General features: G+C 40.0%; 1 protein-coding gene across 1 annotated transcript; it reads left to right on the forward strand.

Annotated features, from left to right (window-relative positions):
- The first annotated feature begins 1,970 nt into the window (after positions 1–1,970).
- On the forward strand, positions 1,971–23,230 carry ZFAND4 (zinc finger AN1-type containing 4). The gene is made up of 12 exons (XM_041461166.1): positions 1,971–2,572; positions 2,770–3,072; positions 10,151–10,226; positions 10,328–10,395; positions 10,942–11,128; positions 13,854–13,922; positions 14,503–14,530; positions 14,949–15,134; positions 15,974–17,155; positions 17,782–17,836; positions 20,125–20,239; positions 22,339–23,230. Exons 2-12 carry the CDS (start codon positions 2,889–2,891, stop codon positions 22,472–22,474), a joined length of 2,286 nt encoding a protein of 761 aa, XP_041317100.1. The 5' UTR covers positions 1,971–2,572; positions 2,770–2,888; the 3' UTR covers positions 22,475–23,230.
- Positions 23,231–24,210: the final 980 nt, after the last annotated feature.

Below are 24,210 nucleotides of genomic sequence, written 5' to 3' on the forward strand. Positions count from 1 at the left end.
ATGATAGTGGCTACTTTATCTCAGACTCTTAAGACTGTTCTGCTGCAAATTCAAAACATGTGCTCAGAGGACTTCTTTGAGATCAACTCCCACTTGCACTGCAGTCCTCATTCTGAGACATCTGCTTCAGTCTCTTGTTTCTCAAGTTGGATTTCCTTTATCAGGCACAGTAAATACTACAGCTGAAACATCTAGTGCTAATGAGGGTGAAGCAGAAGGAAAGGTTGGAAGGGATAAAGGAGAAACATGATGTATGATTTGCACCATAGGTGGGCCTAGCAATGATTCATGTTAAGTGGGGGGTGAGCTGAGAGTAGCAGCTTGAAAAAGAGTGTGGGGGTTATTTGCAAATGGGTGTCTGCAGTGAAAGCACTTGAACTTTATTTATAGGCATTACATTTACTGCATATGCCTCATACGTGATTTGGACTGCTTCTTTACTCCTTTCTTCTGTGCTTAGAAGGGCTTCAAGGATACGATGACAAAGAATACGATGGTGAATTCTTCTGTTTCTTTTCTGCATCTTTCTTCTTGGCCCTTCACATTAATAACTTCTATTAACATTTCAAGAGGGCTGTTCACAAGCTAAGAACCCTGAGGGCTAGAAGCTCTTGGAGTAGGAAAAGAAAAAAGCTCCTGCCTTAGTGTTTCTTAAATTTTCATGTGAAAGGTCAGCAGAGAAAAGCTGTTCATAGTGCAAGTTTCTATGATGTAGATCACAACCTTTCTTCCAACCTAGTTTTTCTAAACTGGTAGATGGAGAGCGTTTGTGCCTTTCCTCATGCCTCTTCACACATTAAAATGAGGTCTAGGGACTTCACTTCTGGGAGGGCTTGTTCTGAGAGGTGACTTTTTGAACTGGATTTTGGCTAGAGGGTTTGGTTTTGGATTGTGTTGTTTTTTTTGGTAATTTGGGGTTTTTTGGCATGTGGGTTTGCTTTTCAGGTTTGGTTTTTTGGGGTTCTGCAAATTCAACAAACCACAGCTGCATATTTCCCATAGAAGGGCAGAGCTTGAAGGCTCAGTATTACAGCATCCAGAAGCTCTGACAGGTTCCCATACCTGCTACATGTTTCTAAAAAGCCACAGTCTTAACTGGGCCTGAAACCCAACAGTGAGTCAGGCTAGGTCTTGTGTATTTTAAAATCTAAATGGAAAGTAAAGTGGTTAATGTAATTAGCACCTGCTAATAGGATAAGCTTGTTTTCTCTAGCCTGTGATCATCCACGGGCCTCGCTGCTTCTGGAGCTTGCCCTGGCCCACCTCACGCTGAAATGGGAGCACAGTTGAGCGCTGGCCTTCAGTGAAGGTGCCCCAGAGCAGTGGGGGGAATGTTCGTGTCCCGGCTGGGAACAGCGGGGCGGCTGCCCCTGCCGCCCGGGCCCAGCGCTGCGCTCCGGCACACCGGCAATGCCCGGGAGCCGCTCGGCCTGAGCGCAAAGGCCCTGCTGCTGACTCTGCGGGTCGGCCCTGAGCAAAGGCCGCCGCAGCCACCGTAGCCTTGACGGGCCCCGGCCGCGTCCCCGGCCCGCCGCACTCCGTGTCCCAGGAGGCTGCGCGGCCGCCGCCGCTATCACGTGTCCACCGGTAGCGCTGGGGGCGTTGCACAGACTCGGGGAGCGGTTTGGGGCGGAAGGGACCTGAAAGCCCATCCCGTTCGCCCCCGGCCCTGAGCAGGGACACCTCCCACCGGAGCGGGCTGCCCGAATCCCCATCAGCCCGGGCTTCAACACTGCCGCCGATGGGGAAGTGTATCCGGGTCCTTCCCTGCGCACGCGCTGCCGCCCCGCGCCTTAACGACCACAACAAGCGGCCCGGCGGGCGCCCGCCCCTGAGGCACCGCGAGCCCCGCCCCCTGGGGGCGCTGATTGGCCGAGGTTCGTGAGAGCGGCCGTCCCATTGGCCCGCGGGAGGAGCTGTCACAGGGCGGAGCAGCGCGGGGGCTGCCGGGCGGCTCCTCCCAGTCCTGCCCCCGGCGGCTCCGGCTGTGCTGCCCGTCCGTGCGTCCCGCCGGGCCCGGCCGGCTCCGGCAGCTGCGGCGGGCGGGGCGGCGCGGGGGGAGAGGAACCGTGTCTCCCCCCGAGCGGGCCCGGCGGTGGCAGGTGAGGTGAGACGCCACCTTCGCTCGGCGGGTTCCGGGCCCTCTGGAGCGCCGCTCCTGCGGGGACCCTGCGGCGGCAGAGCCGAGGGCGGCGGGGCAGGGGGGCCGTGCTCGAAGCGCCCCGGGCCCGGCCCCGCCGGCGAGGCGCGCGTCCCGGGAGGAAGCGGGGCCGGGGCAGTGGTGGCGGGGCCCGCGGCCAGCCCGGGGAGCGAGGCCGCCCCGAGGCGCGGCGGGGACGAGGCAGCTGCTCGGCGTCCTTTGTTCGCGGCGCTCCGCTCGGCTGCCGGGTCCGGCCCTGCTCCGCTGCGGCGATGGACGCCTCCAACTGCCTTCCCTGAGCCCGGAGCGGTCCCTGTTCTTACGCCTTTCTGGAGTTTTCCTCTAGCTGTGACACTGCGGAGGGCTCAGCTCTTGTCTGGAGGCATTGGGCGTCTGGTTGTCATGTCGCTTGTGGAAACAAAAATAACAAAGGTAGTAGGTTGCGTCTGGAATGCTGACTAGAATTAGAGCCCTAAAACTACAACGTTGGTAACATAATTTGAGGTTATCATGCCCTACCTAGGTAATAACTTCGTGTTTCTTAACAACCATTTTACACAAAGTGAATTTAAATTCTCTTTAGCAGTTGCGTTTAGATGTTGTCAGAACTATATTTGTTTGCTTTATAGGTGAAAAATCCTAAAGATGAACAGCAATGCACTACACGTGTCTTCAAAGCTGCCTTGGCTAGAAGTGGAATGTAGTTTCCTGACAGATCTTCTTACAAGGAAGTTGTAAATCCGTTCTAATGGCCAACAAGAAAGAGCCTCCTTTTTTTAATAGAGATAATATGGGACCATTTCACTACAAACTTCCTTTCTATGAAACTATGGAGCTCTTCATTGAAACGCTTACAGGAACCTGCTTTGAACTGCGAGTTTCCCCCTTTGAAACAGTTATTTCTGTGAAAGCTAAAATTCAAAGACTGGAAGGTACTATTCTCTCTTATTTCAGTGTAAACTTTATGACTTTAGAAGAAGTCCTGTTTTTAAAAGCATAATTGCTAAAATTAAACCAGAAAACTTAAATGTCATGTTTAGCAGTGTATATAAAAACTAGGTGCCTAGGTTTAATTGAAGTTGAGTTGTTTTTTCTGTTCTTTCTGTTTTCTATAAGTTCATGGCTTAGGCTTTGCTGCAGTTGGTATGTTTGCTCTTCTGGTGGGTTGGTTGGGGGTTTTTTCCTATGTCCAGTTATTAAGGTTAATTGTAAAAAGTCTCTGGATTCTCTGACCCAAGTTGTTTGTTAACTAGCAAGATTATAAATTTGAGCCATGCAATATATGTATATTGTAGCTGAGCATACTTTAGATTTGCTGCTATGTTTGTTGCTGATTAGGTTAGTCAGTTTATGGTTTTTTTATGATACTGCAGTCACAAGAGTAACTGCAGTGCAGGCAAATCCCAAAGGCAGCTTTAAGTTACTGATTTGAATTTTGTTTAGGTGAGTGATCTTTTGCTGGTAGACATCTGGCTGAGCAATGCTTTGTCTTAAAGTGATAAACTTGACATATTTTGCAAAGTGAAAATCTCCTTTAAGTTATGAGGCCAGTCCTGATGCTTATGCAAGAAGAATAAGTGTAGGTTAGTCCCCTCTTACCTCTTTTCCTCTGTGGTGAGGATGACCTTGCATGAAAGAATGTGATTTGAAATATTTATATATTCATAGTCTAAGCATTGTGTCCTCTATCATCTTTTTCACTCTGGAGGTGTTAAAGAACTGTACAGCTGTAGAAGCTGAGCGTATCAGAGTTGGTAATTTTAAGAAAAGGGATCCTCTCATTCCCTGCTATACCTGTATCTGTTTTTAATCCTGTCTGTGTGGAACCCATCCTCTGGGAGATGTAATACAATGCTGTTGACTGGAATCTAAGATACTCTCCTCCTCTTATTGAAATCTGCTCTGGTGGATGGAAAAAAACCCAGACAGCTGGCACAAGTCTTAAAACACACAAGCATTGCAACAACAGAGGGGACTATTTACTGGCAAGATGCACACAGCAGAAGCTCCACTGTGCAGATGAGCGGATCTTGCATCCCTGTAGGTTCAGCACTGCAGCTCTGTGGGTGGGCTTTTGTTTGCTGTGGACAAGGCTGCAATTAATCACAAGTTAGAGAATGTGTCAAGATGCTCCTGGAGGCTAGAGGTGAAACAAGAAAAGGAAAGGGGTTTTCCTACTTGAAATTGAATATAGGTGTAGGAGACATGGGTAGAGCACTAACTAACAGTGAATTAAAAGGTAGCATAGGCAGTAGAGAACAGAAGAAGGCAGGCTATCTGGGCAGTATCAATGGTGCTTTAAAGGATATATTAAGATGTGAGAAAGAGGGATTTGAATTCCTTGTAGTCCAAAATGTGAGACTGTGAATAGTCATACTCAGTTATACCTACAGCTTACAAAAGTATCCTCTTTTCTTATTAGAAAAACAGCTCAGTAATGAAGTTATAATAATGTTTATCTGGAATTTTGTTTGCATGTTGTAGTGCATAGGATGGTAAAGTAATTATGGCTTAGCTGCCTGCTCTATAGAATTAATAAGTAAATTTCATTAAACATGGAAGATGAGTTCACTGGTGCTTATCCTTGAATTGTCAACAGTCAGTTTAAATATTTTGACACTCCACAGCAGAGTTAAAATATTTGTACTGCCCTGATTAATGATTTTTGGGAGGCAGAGTGAAAACAAATTGATCAGTTACGTGTGGATGAAACAGATACACAATGACAAATTAATTGTATGTTGCATTTGGGGTTGCTTTTGCATGTAAAATAATTATTAACAATTTTTCAGTGACAAAGTTCCTATTACAGTGCACAAGTTCAAGCAGTAAATCACCCAGATGGAGCAAAAATTCAGAAGTAATTTTGTTGTGATTTAGCATGGGAAGGAGAAAGCTTACATCTGTTCCTGTTTCTGCTGCTGGTTTTCACTTTTTATTATTGTATTGTGTCAGCTTTCATGGGATGTGAATGTCTCTTATTTAAGCTGCACTTCTGGTTGGAGAATGCCTCTTACAGTGCTGGAAGACTACATGAGGTCCCTAGTTATGAGTATTTTCTATGTTTGGATGTTGAGGATGATAGTATATAAGCAAAAAAAAAAAAAAAAAAAAAAAGAAGAGCTTTTGGAAAAATGAGCTGAGACCTGAAAGTTCCAAGAAAAAAATCTGTAATTGTGTCAGAAGTTAACAAATTGTTGAAATATTACCAATGCCTCTAATTGTAAGAGGGTAATAATAAAATTAAAACAAGACAGATTGATCTTTGTCAACAGCTGGAAAATCAATAGCTCTAGACTGTCTTCACAGTAATAAAAAAGCATGATGTGGATGGCATGTTAGGAATTTTGTCTGCTTCAGATACTGTTTGTCATTCTTGATGCCTGCTAGTGATTTGATATGGAAAGGCTTTGTTTAGACAGCTGTACTAGACATTGGTACCTTACTGAGAAAGAGCTGCATGGAGAGACATCCAGCTATGTGTTTTCAATGGGTTTAGTTAGTAAAGAATGTACATAAAACTTACGGGTTCTAACGCAGCTGAAATTTCAGTGCAAGTCTTCTACTTGTAAATTGAAGTTATAGCATATCTGATGTGTGTTTGGATCAGATCCAGGCATTTGTCCTCAAATATGTCCTATGTGAAGTAAGCAGGAGATTTGTTATAGAGTTGATTTTGGAGCCTCAGGGGTAAATCACTCCTAGTCTCAGATTCACTGACTGAGCCCTTTAAAGAGCTCACCTGGGAAGAAATAGCTCTCTTTGTCTCTGTTGGTGGGATAAAAACTGGAATACACACACAGTGCTGCTAGCAGTGCTACCTACTCCATTGGTTCTACTTGTTAATCGGTGCTGATGGACATGGATGGGATGGTATCTGAATTTCCAGGTGGCATGAAAGACTGAGCTTTAACATGGGTAGCTTTTTAAAAAAAAATCATTGAAAGAGGAAGTAATGGGGGTTTTTAACTGAGTTCTTTTTGCTTTCTTCATTGCACAAATCCTTGTAGCTGCTGGGCTGGGCAGAGTTTAGTATTCATTTGGAAACACCAGTTATTACACTATTTTATAGACAGAGCATTCAGGTAGCATATTTGTAGTAGTGGTTAATTAATCTGTTAAAGAACCATAGGTAATACCTGTAAGCGTGTTTGTTGTAAAAGATAGGATTGAGTCTCAAGGGAGGAGGCAGGCTTTGGATTTGGTAGTGGTGGTGTTATTGTTGTTAGCTTGCAGGAATTAATTTGAATTCTTCAGTATGGAGTGTTAGGGCATTCATTTATGTAGTTAGCTTTAAAATAAAAACCAACTTAGTCATGGTTTGTTAGGTGAGTACTTGCAACAGAATTTTATGATCTATGTACATGGAAACATCAACCTTGTTAGATGAAAATTTACATGTTCTCTTTTTCTTGTATTATTGTAAAGAGGAAAAAGAGAACTAGCTTTCAGAGCACATCTTGATTTCAGTGTTCAGTAGGTGTTCCCTTGTGTTCAGCAGGGAACGACAGATGCAGCAGTAATTTTGTTGTGTATGTGTGTACTCAGTTCATCATGTGAGTTGTTATTTTTCTTTGGTCTTTTTGCTGTCATTATTTTGCTGCCTGTGTACAGTAGCTTCACATTAAATAAGAGGAACTAGAAGAATGTCAAGCAGATTTCATATCGATGTTGTAATTTCTTTCAATGTTCTGTGAATTCAGAGTATGTCAAAATGGCATTTGTTACTATTTGCATTAGAGAAGATAGCTGTGCTTCTGCCAGGACTGGAGTAAGTGGATTGCACAAGTGTCATGAATTTTTAATGGAACCAATCCTGCTTTTTTCTGTTTGCTATTTTTCCCCTACATCTTCTATTTGCTTTATGATTTGCCTGTTTACTGTGCTGATAGAGAAGTTCATGAAGCATTTTTTAAGCTTGTGCCTTGTCTGAGCTGGGAGACATTTCTGCTCATAGCGGATGGCTGCCCAGAGCAGCATCTGGAAGCTGTAAGTAAGGTCAACTTTGTCAGGAAATTTTGTTAGCCTGCATTGAGTTGCTGGTGATTTGCTGTCTTTAGTTCTTAGTCAGTCCCTTCGACAAAGAGTAGGTCAGTACTGACTCCATGTATGCTGCCATAGTTACTGTCATTCAAGTGAAACTGGGCGGTTTAACAATTAGGAAAACAGTCCTGCCACTGTAAGTTGTGAGCTTTTCCAGCTTTTACTAATGTAGCCAGTTTGTGGGGGAAATAAGACTGTCAGCCCAGGCTCCATCAATTTCAACATTGATAGAAAGGTAAGTGCAGTTGGAATTTTGACAGTGAAATATATGTGGCATTTTTAAACATAGGAACTTTATACCCACAACATAAAATCAAGGCTTTTTTTTCTGAAATCTACAGGGATTTTAATTTTTTTTTCCTGTGTCAGACTTGGCAATATCAGTTTCTGTGGTGAATCTACTTAGCATGGCAAAAAGAAGAGTAAGGGAGGGAAGCTTAAGGCCATATGTGATAGGGTAGCTGCTTCTCTCCTCTCCTCTCCTTCCCCTGTTTTAGTAGGTCACATTGTCAGTGTACTTGCAGCCATTTCAATCTGTAGTCTGCAGACTCTTCCGTCCTCCTGTAGCATGAGCTGGCCAGCTCATTTCCATTTGAGCATTGAGATGTAGTTTATTGCCTTGCTTACCTCTCAGTACTGATTTGGGGCAGGCCAGTGATGCCATCATGTACTGCTTATGGAGAGGGTGTAGTAGATGGGTATCTCACAGTTCTCGTTTTTGTTGGCAGTTGCACATGATGATCTCTTGTGCAAATGTCTCCTCAAGAAATCCTTACTAAAATCCAGAAAAGGGACAGCTGATGAATATTTTGCTGTCTCTGAAGCTATAAAGCACATACTATTTCTCTCAGTATATAAATACAGAATTCTAAGAAAGCAGTATAAAAGGGAATTAGTAATAAAGATGTGTCTGTTTCCAATTACAGCAGAGTATCCTCTTTTCATCTGTTCATTTCATGAAAAATACATTGTCATTGTTGAATGAGCAAAACCATGTTTCACTCCAGTACTGCCAGCTGCAAGCCAGCCTTTTTAATAAATACTCTCTCAGTTTATCAAAGTAATTGGAAATTGCTCCTTGGAGGCTGCTGAAACCATAACAAATGCAGACAGTAATCAGATTGTTTGTAATCAGAAGAGTGCAAAACAACACAAAAAACTTTAATGTAGACTCACTGGCTATTGCCAGCTTTTTCTTTTGCTTACACTGCTGACTTGAAACATAAGCAATAACCAGCTATTAAATAGCTGGCAGTGTAGTAGTAATTATGTTAGTCTACTGTATGAGCATATTCTTCTTACAAATGTCCTGTGGACTTCTGAGGATATAAGATTGCTGTTAAATGCACTCAGAGGGAGTAAAGTTGTGTTGGTTGGTCAGAACAGGGAAGATCTGGATATGGGCTGGGGTGAGAAGAGGAAATTATCATCTTCTGTAAAGCCTAAAGAAAAACAATGACAGTTCCTCCCTGCGTGCTCCCCCTTCTGCACAGGGGTGTCTCCTACTTGCCTGTTAATTGTGCTTGGACTTTGATCCCCTCTTCTTCCTTGCCACTGGTGGGTATTTGGAGCTTTGTGCCCTTCCTCTGCCTAGCAAGGGACTACTTTTCTGATCCCTGCCACAGCTTGCTGAGCATTCTCACAAGCCTTCAAAAACTTAGACCTTTTTGGGAACTGTCTAAAAGACTCTGGTCTTTGTGTACCCCTCCTGCAGATGTGTTTAGGGACGTCTTACTGTATAGCGCTGTCACTTGCATTTTCTTTTTAAGTATCTGAGCATGAAATGAATAAAAATGTAAGATAAGGTTCTTTTAATGTAACCTTTAGGAAAATACATTTATAGATTTTGTTTCTTAGTATGAGAAATAGTGTTTAGAACTTTTTGAGAAAGTAGTTCTTGATCTCTGTAGATACGGATTTTAATTAACATTTGTCATGAATGCACAGTGAGATCTTAATTACCTGGGTTTCACTAGACAAATTAAACAACTTCCTTTTGATGCTGGAGGGAAGATATATATATTGGGGGTGGTCTGAGATGTCTCATCCTTTTGTAACTGTCTTCATTTTTATTCTGTCTGAAATTCAGAATGTGTTAGCATTCAGTAAAAATGTGTGAAGACCTCAAGTTGTACCAGCTTTTTCTTATTAACTTTAATGTATATTACATCTGTATCTGAGTTGACTGTGCAGACAGAAATTGTGTAGAATTTTGATTCTATTTGTATAGAACACAGATTTTTAATGCGGACAAATATTCAGTATGCTTACTTTCTTTTAACATAAACAGCCAAATCATCCCAGAACTTTAATTGAAAGTGAATATTACTGGATAATAGTAATAACATTCTGATGGCTTGGAAAAAAACCCAGAATGAAACAAAAGTGTTTGTAGGATGAAGTTTAATTTAAATGCTGTGCTACTAAACTTTGAGGTCCCAAAACAAGCAGGGATAAGAGCAGATTTGCACTTCTTGCCACTGTAATAGAGCTGGCACCAGTCACCTTAATGTGATTATGTCTGTATTGTGAGTATTACAAAATAGCAGTCTGTGATTAAATTATTCAGCAGTTTTGTAGGTAGAGCTTTATCCTGTTTTTCCCGTCAGTAGACCTAAAGTTCTGAAGTTCAAATAACAGGAAAAAGCCTCCCTTATTTGATGACTGGAAAAAGCAAGTATTCAGTAAGCCTGAAACATCTGAACACTTCTACACACTCTCTGCTGAGCCAGAAGGTTGAACTTTGTGTGTGAGCTAAAGCCTTCTGAAAATCTTTGGTTTCAATAACTATATGGAGGTTGGATGTCATGGCTGAAGACTGCTCAAGTGGCTGTCCTTGTCCTGCTTCTTCTCTTCTTTCTCCTGCGATCCAGTTTCAGTCCATCAGCCCCACACTCTTCAAAAATCAAAATTCCCCAGAAGTCTTCTTGCCAAGCCTTAAGTCATTTGTTTGTTTCTTTTGTTTAGGTATTCCTGTCTCTCAGCAGCACTTAATTTGGAATAATATGGAACTGAAGGATGACTATTGTTTAGATGATTATAAGTAAGTATAGAATAAAATTATGTTTCTAATTAATGTTTCTAAATAATTGTTAGCATGAACAACAGAAAATGCTATAAAAATTTATTTGTTGTTATTTACAGCATTTCAGAAGGCTGCACTCTGAAGTTGGTTCTGGCTATGCGAGGTGGACCTGTTAACACCAGAAGAGGTAGGTGTTAAGGAAGTTAAAGAAAGATGGTAGTTTTCATGCAATGTCTTGTAACTGTAAAGAGCTTCTCTTAGGTAAGCATTTTAGACAATGAGACTTCGGTTCCATATTAAGTGGAAAAATACTTAACAAAAAATGGGGGGATTTTTTTCTCTGTCTTCTCTCAGCATATCAAGTGGACTTTGTTTACTCTTAAATTAAGTATATTTGTATGTATAAATTCTCAAGTCGTAAAACCAGCAATTCTTCACTTGAAGAAAAAATTATCCTGGAATGTCATTATACAAATAATTTTTAAAATATGGTCAATAAAAATCAGGCATTGCTACAATCAAATTATAAACTTGGTTAGGTGGATCATCTGTACAGGAGTGAAAATGAAGAAATTGCATTGATAATTTTCACTTGGGAAAAAACTCAGCATTGCTGTCTTCTAGGTTGGGAATTCCTATTATAAACTGAGCTGAGCTCTCAGAGGTGATCAAAAGAACAATAATAATAATAATAATAATACTTTGGTTTTATTTTGTTTTTTTATCTTTTTAGTTCCTGTGAAAGACCCTATCAGGGAAATGGCTGAATACATGGATCCTGCTAGAGACAAGATCTGGGAGAAAGGGCCGTCCAACAAACAAGTTACCTTCTTAGTGTATCGCGAAGGAGATCGCTTGAATTTCTTCCGTGTGGTTGACCGGGGCGATGGCACTTTAACACCACTGTCTGAGTCTTTGAGGTAAAGTTGGTTTTAGTCTTTGTATTATTCTTCAGAAGTGGGTTGCTGTGTAATTTTCAGCTGTATTTGTTTTATCAGAAGAGTATCTGGCATATTGAAAGAATTGTTTCCTAAGGGCTATTAAATTGTTGCAACTGTCTTAACAGCACAGTAGTGCTTTGTGGTCAGTGGTTGTGCTGATGGTTCTCTTATCACTGTGTGCATTGATATAGTGAGATAAAACTGACTCCATACTTCAGGCAATTCTCAGCATTCCAACCCTTTCTGAAAGAGAACATGTTGCAGGAGAGTCAAATCAATATTTTATTAGATATTAAAAACTTCTGTTAAGCACTTTCTCTAACATCTTAACGCATTTGTGTAGTTTAGTAAACATTTCCCTGTTCACATAATAATTTTTTTTCCTGTGGGCGTGACTTCGCTGAATGATTAGTCAGGAAAATCATAATTATCAATACAGCCAGATTTTGGATGTAATTAAGCCTCAGGTTAGCCAATGTTGAGGTACCAAGCTTGTGTCAATTAATGTCAGAATCCATTGATCTGGTGTATCACTTTACCTACTGCATTGTACTTGTAGTTAACAGTTTGGTAGTCTTTTTCCTAAAACTTATCAAAATGGATACCTATTTAAATTATTGCATTCTGTTTGTATACTGCAGCTTTTGGGTAGGTACTTTTATCCTCTCAAGAACTTAATATTTGTACAGCTGTGAGGAAAGGAGTCCCTTTTCTGGGAACTAGCTGTGTTTTCTCCAAGGCTAAGGCTCAAGCTGCTTTAAGTGACTATTCTTGTTCCTGTTTGCAAAAGGAAAGCAAGAGCTTTATACTCGGTTTATATGGTTTGTATTCAGAGTGATACTACCCTTAAAAAATTTTATAAGACATCCACACTTAAAAACCACCAACAGAAAGAAATACCAAAGCTGAATTCCCACATTGTTAAACAGAGTATAAAGAGACCTAGTGTTTGATATACAAGAAAGAGAAAGGATACAAATATTTTAGATCTGTGATTTTATCTTTCAGCCCCCGTGCTCTTTCAGTAAATAGCCACATATGGTATTATTGTAAATAGGTTTATTGTAAATAGGTTTAAAAAAACATAATTGATTAAGGCTGAGAACCTGCCTGCTGCATTGGGCTGGATACACTTCTGGAAAGATGAGCAGACTGGTGTAATTCTTGTTCTTGCTGTTACCACTTTGTTCCTATTTAACCTCTGGCTCCAGTGAACATGGAAACCCATTCACAAAGCTGGGACCATGGATGCTATACTGTGAGTTAGTGCAAGGGGTTGTCATAAGGAGCTTGAAATTTTATTTTTCAGCAGAACGGGCTCTCTGGTATCTGCCTACGTGTTCAAATTTTAGTGTGTGTTGATTTTTTTTTTCTTCCCATTTAAAACTAGTATAGACAGTGGTCTGAAAGTCTTTGTACTTTTCCATTGGGTAATCCTAATGTACACATTTACTAGTAATTTTACTGAGATTGGCGAAACGTTGCAAATGGGAGGAATAAACCACACTCGTTTGGCTCTTGCAAGGTACCCTGGGTAAGCTTTTCAAAGCACAGCAGCACATAGGAAAGTCAAATACATTGGGCTTAAGAAATGTGCTGGTGCTGGTTAGGTGAACCAGTTGGGTTGGAAGCCACCTGAGTTGAAAACATTCAATTGCAGTTGCTTCTGTTTTTCTGTGCTGTCTATAGGAGTTCACTTAGTAGCTTTTCTAGTAAGGCAGATAGTAATTTGGAGAGGAAGGAAATCCTCATTCTTGAGTTTGTTACCATGGCTGGATAAGACTGTGGGAAATGGAGAAAGTAACAAAGGGAGGAGAGAATGGAAGCAAATCAGACCTTTTTGTCTGATCTTTATAGGGTAAAGCTGTGGGTCACTGAACACCGCTGAAAACTACTAGTTTTGCATACTGACAGGTGTGTTCATATGTGTGGGTATATTGGTGACTAAGCATTTTGAAGCATGTGTTTATCATCCTTTTCCACATTGCTGATACCTGGAGCAGAATTTGACTGAAATTTAGAAATGAGACGTTGGTTTTGATCTTGGTTTTTATAGTTCTCCCAATAATTTTATTTTATTTGTGCTTGAGTTAGTGGTTAAAACTTGACAAAAGTGTGAATGCATACAGTGATCATTGTCTCTGGGTTAGAAGAGCGTTGAAACTGTGGTGGAGGACTGGCAGACAGTGGTGCCAAAAGGGTTTCAGCAAGCTAATAAATTTTGAGACCTGCATTTTACAAGAAAGAGCTCAGGAATGTTGACACCTATGGACAAAGTAAATATAAAATTTACTAATTGTAAAAAGGCCTGAAAATATCACTAATATCAAAACTCTCTGTCCAACATCTATAATCTTACTGTCACATTAAAGCAAACAAAAAATCCTTTTGTCACTCCTTTTTTTTTTTTTTTTTCTTCCCTGTGTGTGTTTTTGGCCCCTATTTGTCAGAAAATGGAAGAAAAAGATAACAATTACGATGAAAACCTTGGTAAAAATAAAATCTTGAAATTATTTTTTTAGTGTTGGATTTTTACCAGGAGAAATATGTATATGTAATATATATGCTGACTGTTCCCCTATGGAATTGCTCAGGGTTTGGTAAGAAATGTCTGGTCTATTTTGCTGACTCTTGGTTTGAATTTGCTGCTATCTTGCTCTTCACACTCCAGCTGTGCTGCCTTTGGAATTTTGTTACATTTTAGGAACTGGATTTGGAGAGTCAGTGCAAAAAATGCTGGCTCTAAAGGCAGCAGAGTATTTCTAAGAATCAGGTAAGATGCCAGCTCTAATTAGTGATATTTTCTTTTTAGTACTGACTTCCACTTGACTTTTAGTTCTTCTTGATCTCTTTTGGAAAGTAGAAACTTAAGCTAAATCTGCTAAGACATTTGTGTGAACACAGGGGAATTAGGGGAATTGCCTGATTGTCGTGATTTCTAGATGCTGACAGTGTAATGGAAGAACTAAAACACTCTTTAAAATGTCCTGCCTACAGTGTTGAAAATGCATCAGTTTGTAATGAAGTGGACAGTCCTAATGGTTCTTTCATTTCACTGTCAAATGTTGAATGTGTTACTGATCAATGCTTCATTGCTTCGTAGGAAAAACAAGTTAGATGCTGATTTTTAAAACCTTGAGATTAAGATTCTGTTAGAACGCAGAATGGAAGAAGGAAATGTCATGCTATAAACTTCCAGTGACTACTGACTTAAAATATTTTGTCTTGGGACTAGCAATTCTAATCTATTTATTTTTTTTTCCGAATGTGAGACTCTTTGGAATCTTTGGAAACCTAAACTGATCTTTTTTTTTCTTTTTTTTTTTCTTTTTTTTTTTTTTTATTTTGAAAAGGAGAAATAGAATATCACATCCACATGGGTGACCCCTCCATTTCCATTTATGGTGAGAACACCCCTCAGGATGGATAGAAATTTGGACTTTTCCTTCCATGCCAGTGTCTGGTTAATTGGAAAACTGATCAGCTTGTTGTCTGAATCACACACTTAACAGCTTTGGCCATATCTTCAGGAGACATTTGTGGAACTGGATATCCCCTCTGAGGGGAAAATATATAGTGAGTGTGAACCAACTGTATATGCTGTAACAACTTCCCAGAAGCGTGGCTGTGTGCAGATTTCAGCGACATCACTTTGCCGTAATAAGGGATGTTTATGTGGATAAATGGATTTGAAATATCTTTGCATACAGTTTTACATAATGTTTTGTCAACAGATCAACTACGGATATGACTTCCTAGTTGTGAGAATACTCTACATTGAAAATGTAATTGAATTACTTCATTAGAGGGTGAATACAAACTTTCTTTTATTTTCAGTGGTGGTTCAGTTTATAATTTATATGCTGATGATGAAGATGAGACAGAGGCATCACCTTCTGGCCAACAGATTATTGAGAATTCAATTACTATGAACAAAATGAAACTGCTCAAGGCAAAGATGGAGAACATGAATCTGAGTAAAAAGGTGAAATTGTGATTTCAGTTTTTCTGTCATAAAATGGCGTGGGCTTTCCTTGTGGTGCCTTTTCTAAAAAGCAGATCAGATACTCTGCCATATTGAGAAGTCAAGTTATCATGGGTAGATGATTTCTCAGCTATTGTTTATGTAAATACTATTGTATAAATGTTCTGGTGAGGGGCATTGGCATTCCTTGGACCTACTTGCCTTCATTCAAATAATTAATTACTAGTCCTGGATTTATTTGCAAGTGTAGAGTTTTTGGGTAGGTGGTGGGTGGGTTTTGTGGGTTTTTTTGTTTGGGTTTTTTTCTTGCAATACTTTAAATAGCATTGTTTTGCAGTACTGCTCTGGTAAAAGTCAATGTTTGTCTTAAAATGAAATTTTGTTAGGTATACTGTAACTGAAAAACCTATAAAGTGAAATATGGGAATGATATTATCTTGAAAATAAAACATTAAACTGGTGCTCATGTGTGACTAGGTTACCTAGATGTAAAATGAAGAGACTATACTTCATTACATTTTTTGTTGTGTTTGAGACCTGAAGCTCCTCTGGATAACTTTGATGGCATTCTGGCTTCCTTTTTCTGTTTCTCTGATAGATCACCTATTTATTGAAAACATTTCTTGATATAATCTTCTATTTTATCACTCAGATGTTGGGATGAAGTCTTGATTACTAGCATCATATGAGGGAGTAGAAAGAGTGATCTGGCCTTACACTGTCTGAATTCCTCAGAATATATTTTCAGTCAGGTCTTTTGAGTGCAACTGGAATTCAAATACTAATTGTTGTTGTATCTGTGATTTTTGATTTTGGTTGGGCTTTTTTTTTTTTAACAGCCTAAGAAAACTGTCAAGGTGAAGCCTCGCCCTCCCATGACCCCTCGACCATCGAGTGGCTCGGTGGCTGCTGCCCGTCACCGCTTTCTCAGAGTGCTGCCCCACATCGGACAGTCGTGCCTACCTCCTCCTGGGAATGTGCATCAGTCAGAGTCTCCCCAAAACGCACTTTCAGCATTGGCTACTTTGGCCACTGCTGGTAGAACAATGCCATCCACAGCTAATCACTTCCTGAAGGAAGACGACACTTGGCAGAGCAGCTCTTGGTCTCAGCCAGTCAATAGCATCAGGTTACCACCGAAAATATCTCGCGTTGAACTAGAAAATGCAAAGCTACCTACAAATAGTATTCTGACTCCTGTTTCATCCCTGCCTGCAAATTCAGAAAAAGCACCTGAAAATGTGACCTCAGCAAGTGAGGAGGATGCTGGTTTGTTTCCACATCTAACAAACGTGGAACTATATGGAAGAGAAGACGAACATCTACCTGAAGCAGATGCTTTTACTTTTTTAACAGAAGGCAGCACTGCTGAACAGTGTAGTGAGATATATGACATAGGAAAGGTGAACCCAGAGCTTGAACTGCCTGATGGAGACAAAGATTCTGAGGTTGTAGAGCAGCATAGAAAACCTGTTGGCAAAGTGCTGAGCACTGCAGCAATGGAGACTGGTCTTCTCAGTACTCGTGAATTAAGTCCTCAGAAAAATCTGCTTTTGTCTCCCCTCCGGTATTCAGCGCAAGTGGCACATCACAGTACTCTGAAACCACAAGCACAGCCCAGATGCTTTGAGGCTGGTAACTTGAGATCTGCGGCCTCCCCAAATGTGCTTCGATCGTTGGAAGTACGTAGTATAGCAGACTCCTCTTTTCCTAGGACCACTAGATTTTGTAGTGTGAAAGTAGAGTCACTTGGTAAAAGACCTGATGTAATTTCTAAAGCAGAGGCTAGAGACATCACAGATGTGGCTAGCAAGGTATCCAAAGAACCTGCGAGTTCTGTAAGTAGCTTAGGATTCCTGGCTTCGCTGGCCCGAAGCACAAACAGGGAAAGTTTACAGAGTTCCTGTGGGACTGACAGGTTTCGGACTTCCGGTATTGCACTGCCTACAAGCCTGCAGCATTTTCAGGAAGAAAGCTTTAGGAAAACTGCTCCTCCAAATGAAGCTGCTGAATATATTCTAGTGAGTATGCAAACATCCAAAGAAATCAAAGTTTTCCTGGTTTTGTGATACTGATGTTACAAAACTACTGTGTGTGTGTTTCTGTCTTGTCAGGAGAGGCAGATGGACTGTGGGTGGTGTATTTAAACCTCTGGTTGTCTTAAACTATTTTCTGAATGGCTGATGATATCTAAACAGCCTGTTTATCTAAACAGGTCCTAGAAGTAATTTTTCATTAAGATTAAAGTGGTTGTTCAGTTCACAACTGAAATTACGAATTATTGTAGTGATAGAGTTATGAGTGTGTGTGTTAGAAGCATCATCTGGCTTCTGCTGCTCACTAATTGTCATTTATTCCAAAGTGTGCCCAGTGACTGGCACCATATTTGCCAAGCTTCTGCTGTCTGATGTACATTGTTGTTTTGGTGGATTTTGAAGTGTGGGGAGATTGATTAAATAGCCATTGAGGGTAAGGGTTTATGTTACAGAATAGTAACTATAAAAGTGTGCAGAAGTTTCTTGGACTCTTCGTGTGTAGATTGATAAAACATTGATATCAAATAAGCTGATACCAGACTACCTACTTTTCCGTTTAATTTCCGTCTACTAGTAATTTCCTTGTGGAAATTTTTTTTTTTTTTTTTTAGTCTGCGCATGGGCTTGGAATGAATGGAAGTGTGGCAGCTGTAGGGAAAAGAGTAGGTAAGTAACATATAATAATTAAAGATGACTCTTTAATCTTTCCTGATACATCACACATAGAGAGGACAAAAATAATTTCTCTTTGTAAGGCATTTGGCTTCTGGAGTCCTTGCTGTATTACACTTCTATAGCTTGGTTAACCTTTTAATATTTTAAGCAATTCTTAAACAAGCAGATGGGATCCAGATCTTAGATGGACCATAACTGCAACTATTCCTTAGCTTTTTTAATACTTAGTGAATCCTGCACGTCATCTGTAGATCTAAATGGGAGTTACTGTGCTGAAGTTTCCAAATTGTCAGTTCTCTGAATACTTCTGAGTCTATTAAAATCAGAGCCAAATTTATCAGTAGCATTTTCTTTAGTACAAAAAAGTGGGGAGGAAGCAATAAGGGCATGAATGCTGCAGAACACAGATACAGTGCAGATATTTTACTGGTTTTTGTGCTTGTCATTCTTTCCACCCTAGTCTTGGTAACTGTGGAGTGCTTAATGTTTGACATCTACTGAAAAAAGATGTGTTATGCATAGATGTTAACTGCTTATGTGATTAATTCTACTGGGAGGAAAGGAATTGTCTAAATTAATGCTTTTAAAGCTCTTAAGACAGTGAGCTAAGAATTTTCAGTGCATTTAATTTTTCTTCTATGTATCTTTGACTTGCAGTTAGCAATTTTTCTTTTCTTTCTGTATGACCTTAGGAAGAGGTAGGTATGTATTGCAGATCCAGGTGTAGAAAATGAGCTAGACAATAGGTGTTCAAATAGCAGCTGCAACAGAAAAAATTATGTAATTGCAATGTTGGAGCAAAAGCTGTTAAGAGAGTGGGTTGTGCCATTGTTTCACAGCTGTGGGTGCAGCTTTGACTTGGCAGTCAGTCAGTAAACAGGTCTGTCCTTTGCTGCTCCAGAGGTGGTACCCTGAGAGCCTTGTCTGCATATGGGGAAGCCTGCTAACACCTGAGTCACTTTGGATAGGACTGTGAAGAAGACACTCCTCTGGTGAATCTTACACTGGACAGAAGTGTATTTTCCAAAAGATGCTGGATATGAGTTGGGGTGGTCATATCATGCAGGCTCTTGAGAGAGATGTGGTGATGATCTGTTAAAACTGGCCAAAGGACAGATCACTTTTCACTGTAGTTGCTGTAGGGATGTAAATGTGAAGACAGGTGTATTTTTTTTCCTGTTCAAGTAGATCCACAGGGCCAACAGTCTTCAAGCTCTGTCTCTTTCACAGACTGGGCTAACCGATGCCTCTGAAATTGTGTGCTTTTAGATGACTAAATCATTAGTGTGGACAAATGTTGCCTGGAACTTCGAATGCTAAATAGGAATGGGGTGGGAGTGGTTGGTAGTGATGACTGTGATGTGTAGTGACTGCCTGGTGCTACTTTTGAGTGTAGTCTGCTGCATTTCAACTAAGAAATGACTGTTGGGATTAAAAGTGTACTGGACACAAAATACTTGAGAATTCATGAGAACTTTTTGGGAGCATCCTGACAATATAGCAGTAGAAACACTGAAAGAATGTTTGAAAGGATGCATTGCTCACTTTACTGATCCAGATGTGGGAAATATGCTTAAGGAAGTTGTGGAGAAAAAACTTACTTCCACAGAGGGAAGGGAGGAGATGAAGAAAGGAGAAGCCTTTTCTTTACATGATCTCCAGTTAATAAAGCAACAGCCAAGAATTGCATGGCAAAAAGTAAACATAAAATAAATTTTTAAGTGTAGAAATTTTACAAACATCTGCAAAGTGCCTAATGTAACCATATAGCTAAGTAGAGGCCTGTAGTGTAATACTATACTTTTCTTGCACTTCTGGAGTACCAGCAAGATGTTAACATGTTGCAGTACTTACTTGGCAAACTGGTATACTGAATATATTGGATGCTAGGTACTGGAGTGCCCAGTTGATTCTTTGTAAAGCCATTGTGCACAGTGCTTTCCCAGTGACACTCCTTGTTCATTTCACACCTGGGAAGGCCATTAAGAGATGTGTTTCTTGATTTGTTCTGTAACTTCTTGCTTACGTGAACTTTTAAGGGGTGTTCAAAACAACAGTTCTGTGCATTGGGATGCCTTTTCCAGAGGTGTACATAGGCTTGAAGTGCGTTTCCTGTTTTGGCTTTCATGGTTTATTTTTCCCCTCTCCTTTTACACTTTGGGGTTCCCACCTGAAGTATCCTAAGAAATGCAAAATAAATCTGTGTTTCAAAAGATAACATTTAACTAGCTTGTGAGTAAGTTAAAATGTCTTTGCTGTCTTTCTGCTTCTGAAAGCAGGTGAAGCAACCCATCTTCCACCTGTGAATGGCTTAATTCAAGCAAAAAAGAAAATTTCAAAGCACTGCTTTCTTTGTGGCAAGAAAACTGGATTGGCAACCAGCTATGAATGCAGGTAGGCTGAGTATATAACCAGCTGTTACTTAAAATTGATAGCTGAGATAACCAAAAAGTTTTCTTTGCTGCATGGTATTCCTTAAGCATAGGAAATCAAAAGGCAACCTTCAAAAAAGTTGCAATTCCCAGTTCAGCAAAACTGCAGGAATTAGAACTTGAGAATGTTGCCCCCATTCTGCTCTTGAGGTGTATGTTCTTCCAGGAAGGTCAAGAATGAGAAGGTAACAGAATGGAAGATACCAGGAAATTAACAGATAACAAAAAACAATGACACTTTATACTGGTGGGAGAAAAAGTTTCTACAGATACATGTTCTGCAAAGTTTCTCATCCATAATGATACCTTTAACAACTTGAGGAAAAAGCAGGTTTGGTATAGTTTCTTAGAAATGTCCCTCTGATTTCTCCCTATTGCAGCATATCTTCACAGTTTGTGAATTTACACAAATTTGTGTTCAACAAATTTTTGATGTCTCTTCTGCTTTTTGCAAGACTTCAGTTACCTTTCAGCATTTAGAGCATCTCACACACAGAACACCAAAGTGCTGGTCCTCCAAATCCTTACTTCTAGACAACACTGTGAGACCTGGAGCTTGGTTGTAGTCTTGGGAAACTGTAAAAAAAAAAACCACAAAAAATCCACAGACAAAAAAAACTAACCTCCAAACAGAGAAAAACCTCAACAACAACAACAAACACAGGACAAAAGCCAGCTCTGTTAATCTTAGTTTTCAAAGTATTTTTCCCCACATAATATTGTTTCTTATGAGCTAGTCAAGGTTGGGAACTGCTGCACTGTGAGGGCTGCATTTGGGGCTGATCTTGGTTCAAGCCAACTACAGCAAAATGAAAAAGAACTTCTGCCACTGGGAATTGTATAGAGAATTTCAGGGTGAGGAATTGTCTCCTTGCTGACTCTTCAGTCTCTGATTTTGAAACAGTTTTGGACACTGCTCACTTTCCTGATGAGCAAATAGCTGCAAGCTCTTCTAAAAGTAACTAAGCAGCTTACTTAAGGTTAAAAATGAAGGGGGTGATGGCTCATTTCCAAGAATAGCATTCGTTTTGGTTTCAAAAGGAGCAACCATATAGGACCTTTTACTAGCAAGCAGGATAAACCAAATAGAGAACAATCATATGAGAAAAGTGATTATGGGGCCAAGAACCGAAGAAAAGCAAATTTATTTCGAGGCACACAAAGCCTCAGTAACAGCTGCAGATTTTATTATGAACCTAGATAGATAAATAAATAGGGGATTGTAGTGTAATAGTGAATTTTGTTGGGTAATGCTTAATCCATTTCAACAGAATTCTGATTTTGAGTGGTGTCAGTGTTTAGCTGTCAGGAAACATCTCTATCAAATAATCAGGCAACAGGACACCAGTATGGGTCTCCAGATAAAGCACTTTTCCAGATCATTAACAACACCCAAAGTATGCTTTTCTCCTGGTATGACTCTTAGCTGCAGAGCTGTCAAGTTTGAAGCAAAAATCCTGATCTTAACTCATGAAAATTGCAACGGATACTGGGTAGATGAACCCTATTGAAGTCCTCCAGGAAGTTACATTCCTTGTAGTTTGTCTGATGTCTTAACAGCTGACTAAATCTGTATTTATTAATCTTAAATAGCTCATTTGAGTTTATGCCAGGCAGAAGTTGAGCTGAAAACAGCCGTTTTGATTGTCTGAGTGATGTGGTTTTGAATTGAAATGCATTATGTGGATTTCACCTGAGAGAATTACTGTCCATGGTTTTATCGTCTGAAGCTACCAACTAATATTGTGTGAGACCCTTAAAAAAAAGAAAGAAAGTAAAACATAGCTCATCATTCTTAATTTATAAGTGTATTTGACTCCTTACTAGCTGGTTCCTGGAGTACTGATCTTCCCAGCTGAAGAAACTGTTGGGTCAAAACTAAAATATTCAGTGTGAAAAATGTCATTCTGTGTACCCCACCAGTTAATGTTATCAGTCAAGGATGGTAACAATTCAAACAGCTCTTTCATCTAAGACATGGTTAAGCAAAATGGCTACCAGCATGTCGGAGCATTAAAAGCTTCTAAAAGCTTGTAACTTGTAATATTCTTGATTCTTCAGATGTGGAAACAACTTCTGTGCAACACACCGCTATGCAGAGACTCACACTTGCACCTACGACTACAAGAGTGCAGGACGGAGGTATTTACAGGAGACCAACCCCATCATTAGTGCACCAAAGCTTCCCAAAATTTGACATGGTTGTGCTGCATGTGGCCACTCTGCTGTTGAAGAATTGTGTTGAATTGAGAGAAGCACTTGCTTAAACTGTATAATTTCGCCATGCTCCGTATTTAAAGATTTTCCAAGTAACAAAAGCACATGAGGATGCATCGAAGAATAATGTGAACACTACTGCAGTTAAAACTTTTCTTCTTGAATGAATGAAAGGTTAAAAATTAGTTTCTGAAAACTTACACTATGATTTAACTGTTACTGCACGTGTTGTGTTTTATATTTGGAAAAGCTATTTCACTAGACAAGTCTTTAAAGATGCACTTTACTAACTTTACTGTATAACCAGAGTTGAGGGGGTGTTGTAATGAGGGTGTCACGTAATGTCTTCTGTACTCTGGTTTTGTCCATTGTGTGGTATCTTCTAAGTTATTTCACTAGAAAGAACCCCCTCCCTCCCCTTTCTTCAAACAGCCTGTTTTGAAATCTTAAGGGGATAGTGTGTTCCACCCCTCTGTTTCATTCTGATTGATATTTGTACATTGTGTGTCCATTCTGAAAATTACATATCATCTTAATCACATTTTCTTAAAATAATGCTGTTTATATGACAAGTTTGTTTTTAAATAGAAGGTTCCCTGTTTGTTGCCATTAAATATAAGAAACAACTTATTTTAACTTTTTTTGTAATCCTAGATTTTTTTAAGACTTCACAACTTGCTTTGTTAAGATGTTGAATGCTGTTACTGGAAGAAATTCTAATAAATATTAAATTTTATTCTTGTTTATGCTGTCATAAATGCACAAAATAACGTCCCTCTTACAGTGTGCTCCTAAATTAAAAGCTGGGCTCTCTTGGGAGGGTGTATTTATTTTCTTATTCTTTGTTTGGTTGTTTTTTTTTTGTTTTTTTTTTGCACAAGCACTGGCTCATATCTGTTCATACCGAAGGTGATGGGAGAAATTCCAGCTTCATTAGGAATAGTGTGGCCAACACTATGTGCTTTAAATAAACCTCCTGAAGTCTTACAGGTGTACTAGCAAAGGCAGAAGGGATGCACAACAAATGGCCTGCATTAATCTTTCTCCCCTCCAGCTGATACAATACAACAGCAGTTCGGTAAATGCATGAGACACTTCTGATGTAGCCTCTGCAGAAACTGCTGTTGGAGGAATATACCTACTCAAAGACTTTCTTCTTTCATTCCCTTAATGCTTGTGAAATGTTTTTGTAAGCATAAGTTGCATGAAGTGTTCCAGTATAAAGAGATTAATAAAAATCCTAGGACAAACCACCAAAACAAAAGAAATCCTCCCACATTGTATCTAGGTAATCAAATGTCATTGTCCCTGTCTTGCCAAAGTCTTCAACTACTTAGTTGGTTGTGGTATTAAAATGATCTGTGCTGCATTCCAGTCAAAGGGTAGCAGCTTTATGAGAATGACAGCCAAAAGGTGGATGAAAAAAAGATGATCACTGAAAGAAGGAGAAGTAACTTGAGGAGTCTCATCCTTGGAGGAAATCCATTTCGTGTAGTCCACTTCAAACTTCTTAAACCTGAAGTTTTCAGAGTGATGAGCTTGGAAAAAAATGTTCACAATCATTCTTCTGGGTGTTGATAAGATAAAAATGTCATTCCATCTGTCTGACTTCTGTGCTTGTCATTACTGGAGGAAGTTCCCCTGATACGACGAGCGTGTTGTTCCTGAGCCATGCTATGTACCATGAACGGCCTGGAGTTTTTTCCATCTCCAGCA

This window comes from Pyrgilauda ruficollis, unplaced genomic scaffold (genome assembly GCF_017590135.1).
Source record: "Pyrgilauda ruficollis isolate IOZ18807 unplaced genomic scaffold, ASM1759013v1 scaffold15, whole genome shotgun sequence".
NCBI lineage: Eukaryota > Metazoa > Chordata > Aves > Passeriformes > Passeridae > Pyrgilauda > Pyrgilauda ruficollis.

Coding starts and splice junctions, on each gene's coding strand:
- ZFAND4 (XM_041461166.1), top strand. CDS start 2,889: ATGGCCAACAAGAAAGAGCCTCCTTTTTTTAATAGAGATAATATGGGA. Junction 10,227..10,327: donor TATTGTTTAGATGATTATAA/GTAAGTATAGAA, acceptor TGTTATTTACAG/CATTTCAGAAGGCTGCACTC. Junction 15,135..15,973: donor ACATGAATCTGAGTAAAAAG/GTGAAATTGTGA, acceptor TTTTTTTAACAG/CCTAAGAAAACTGTCAAGGT.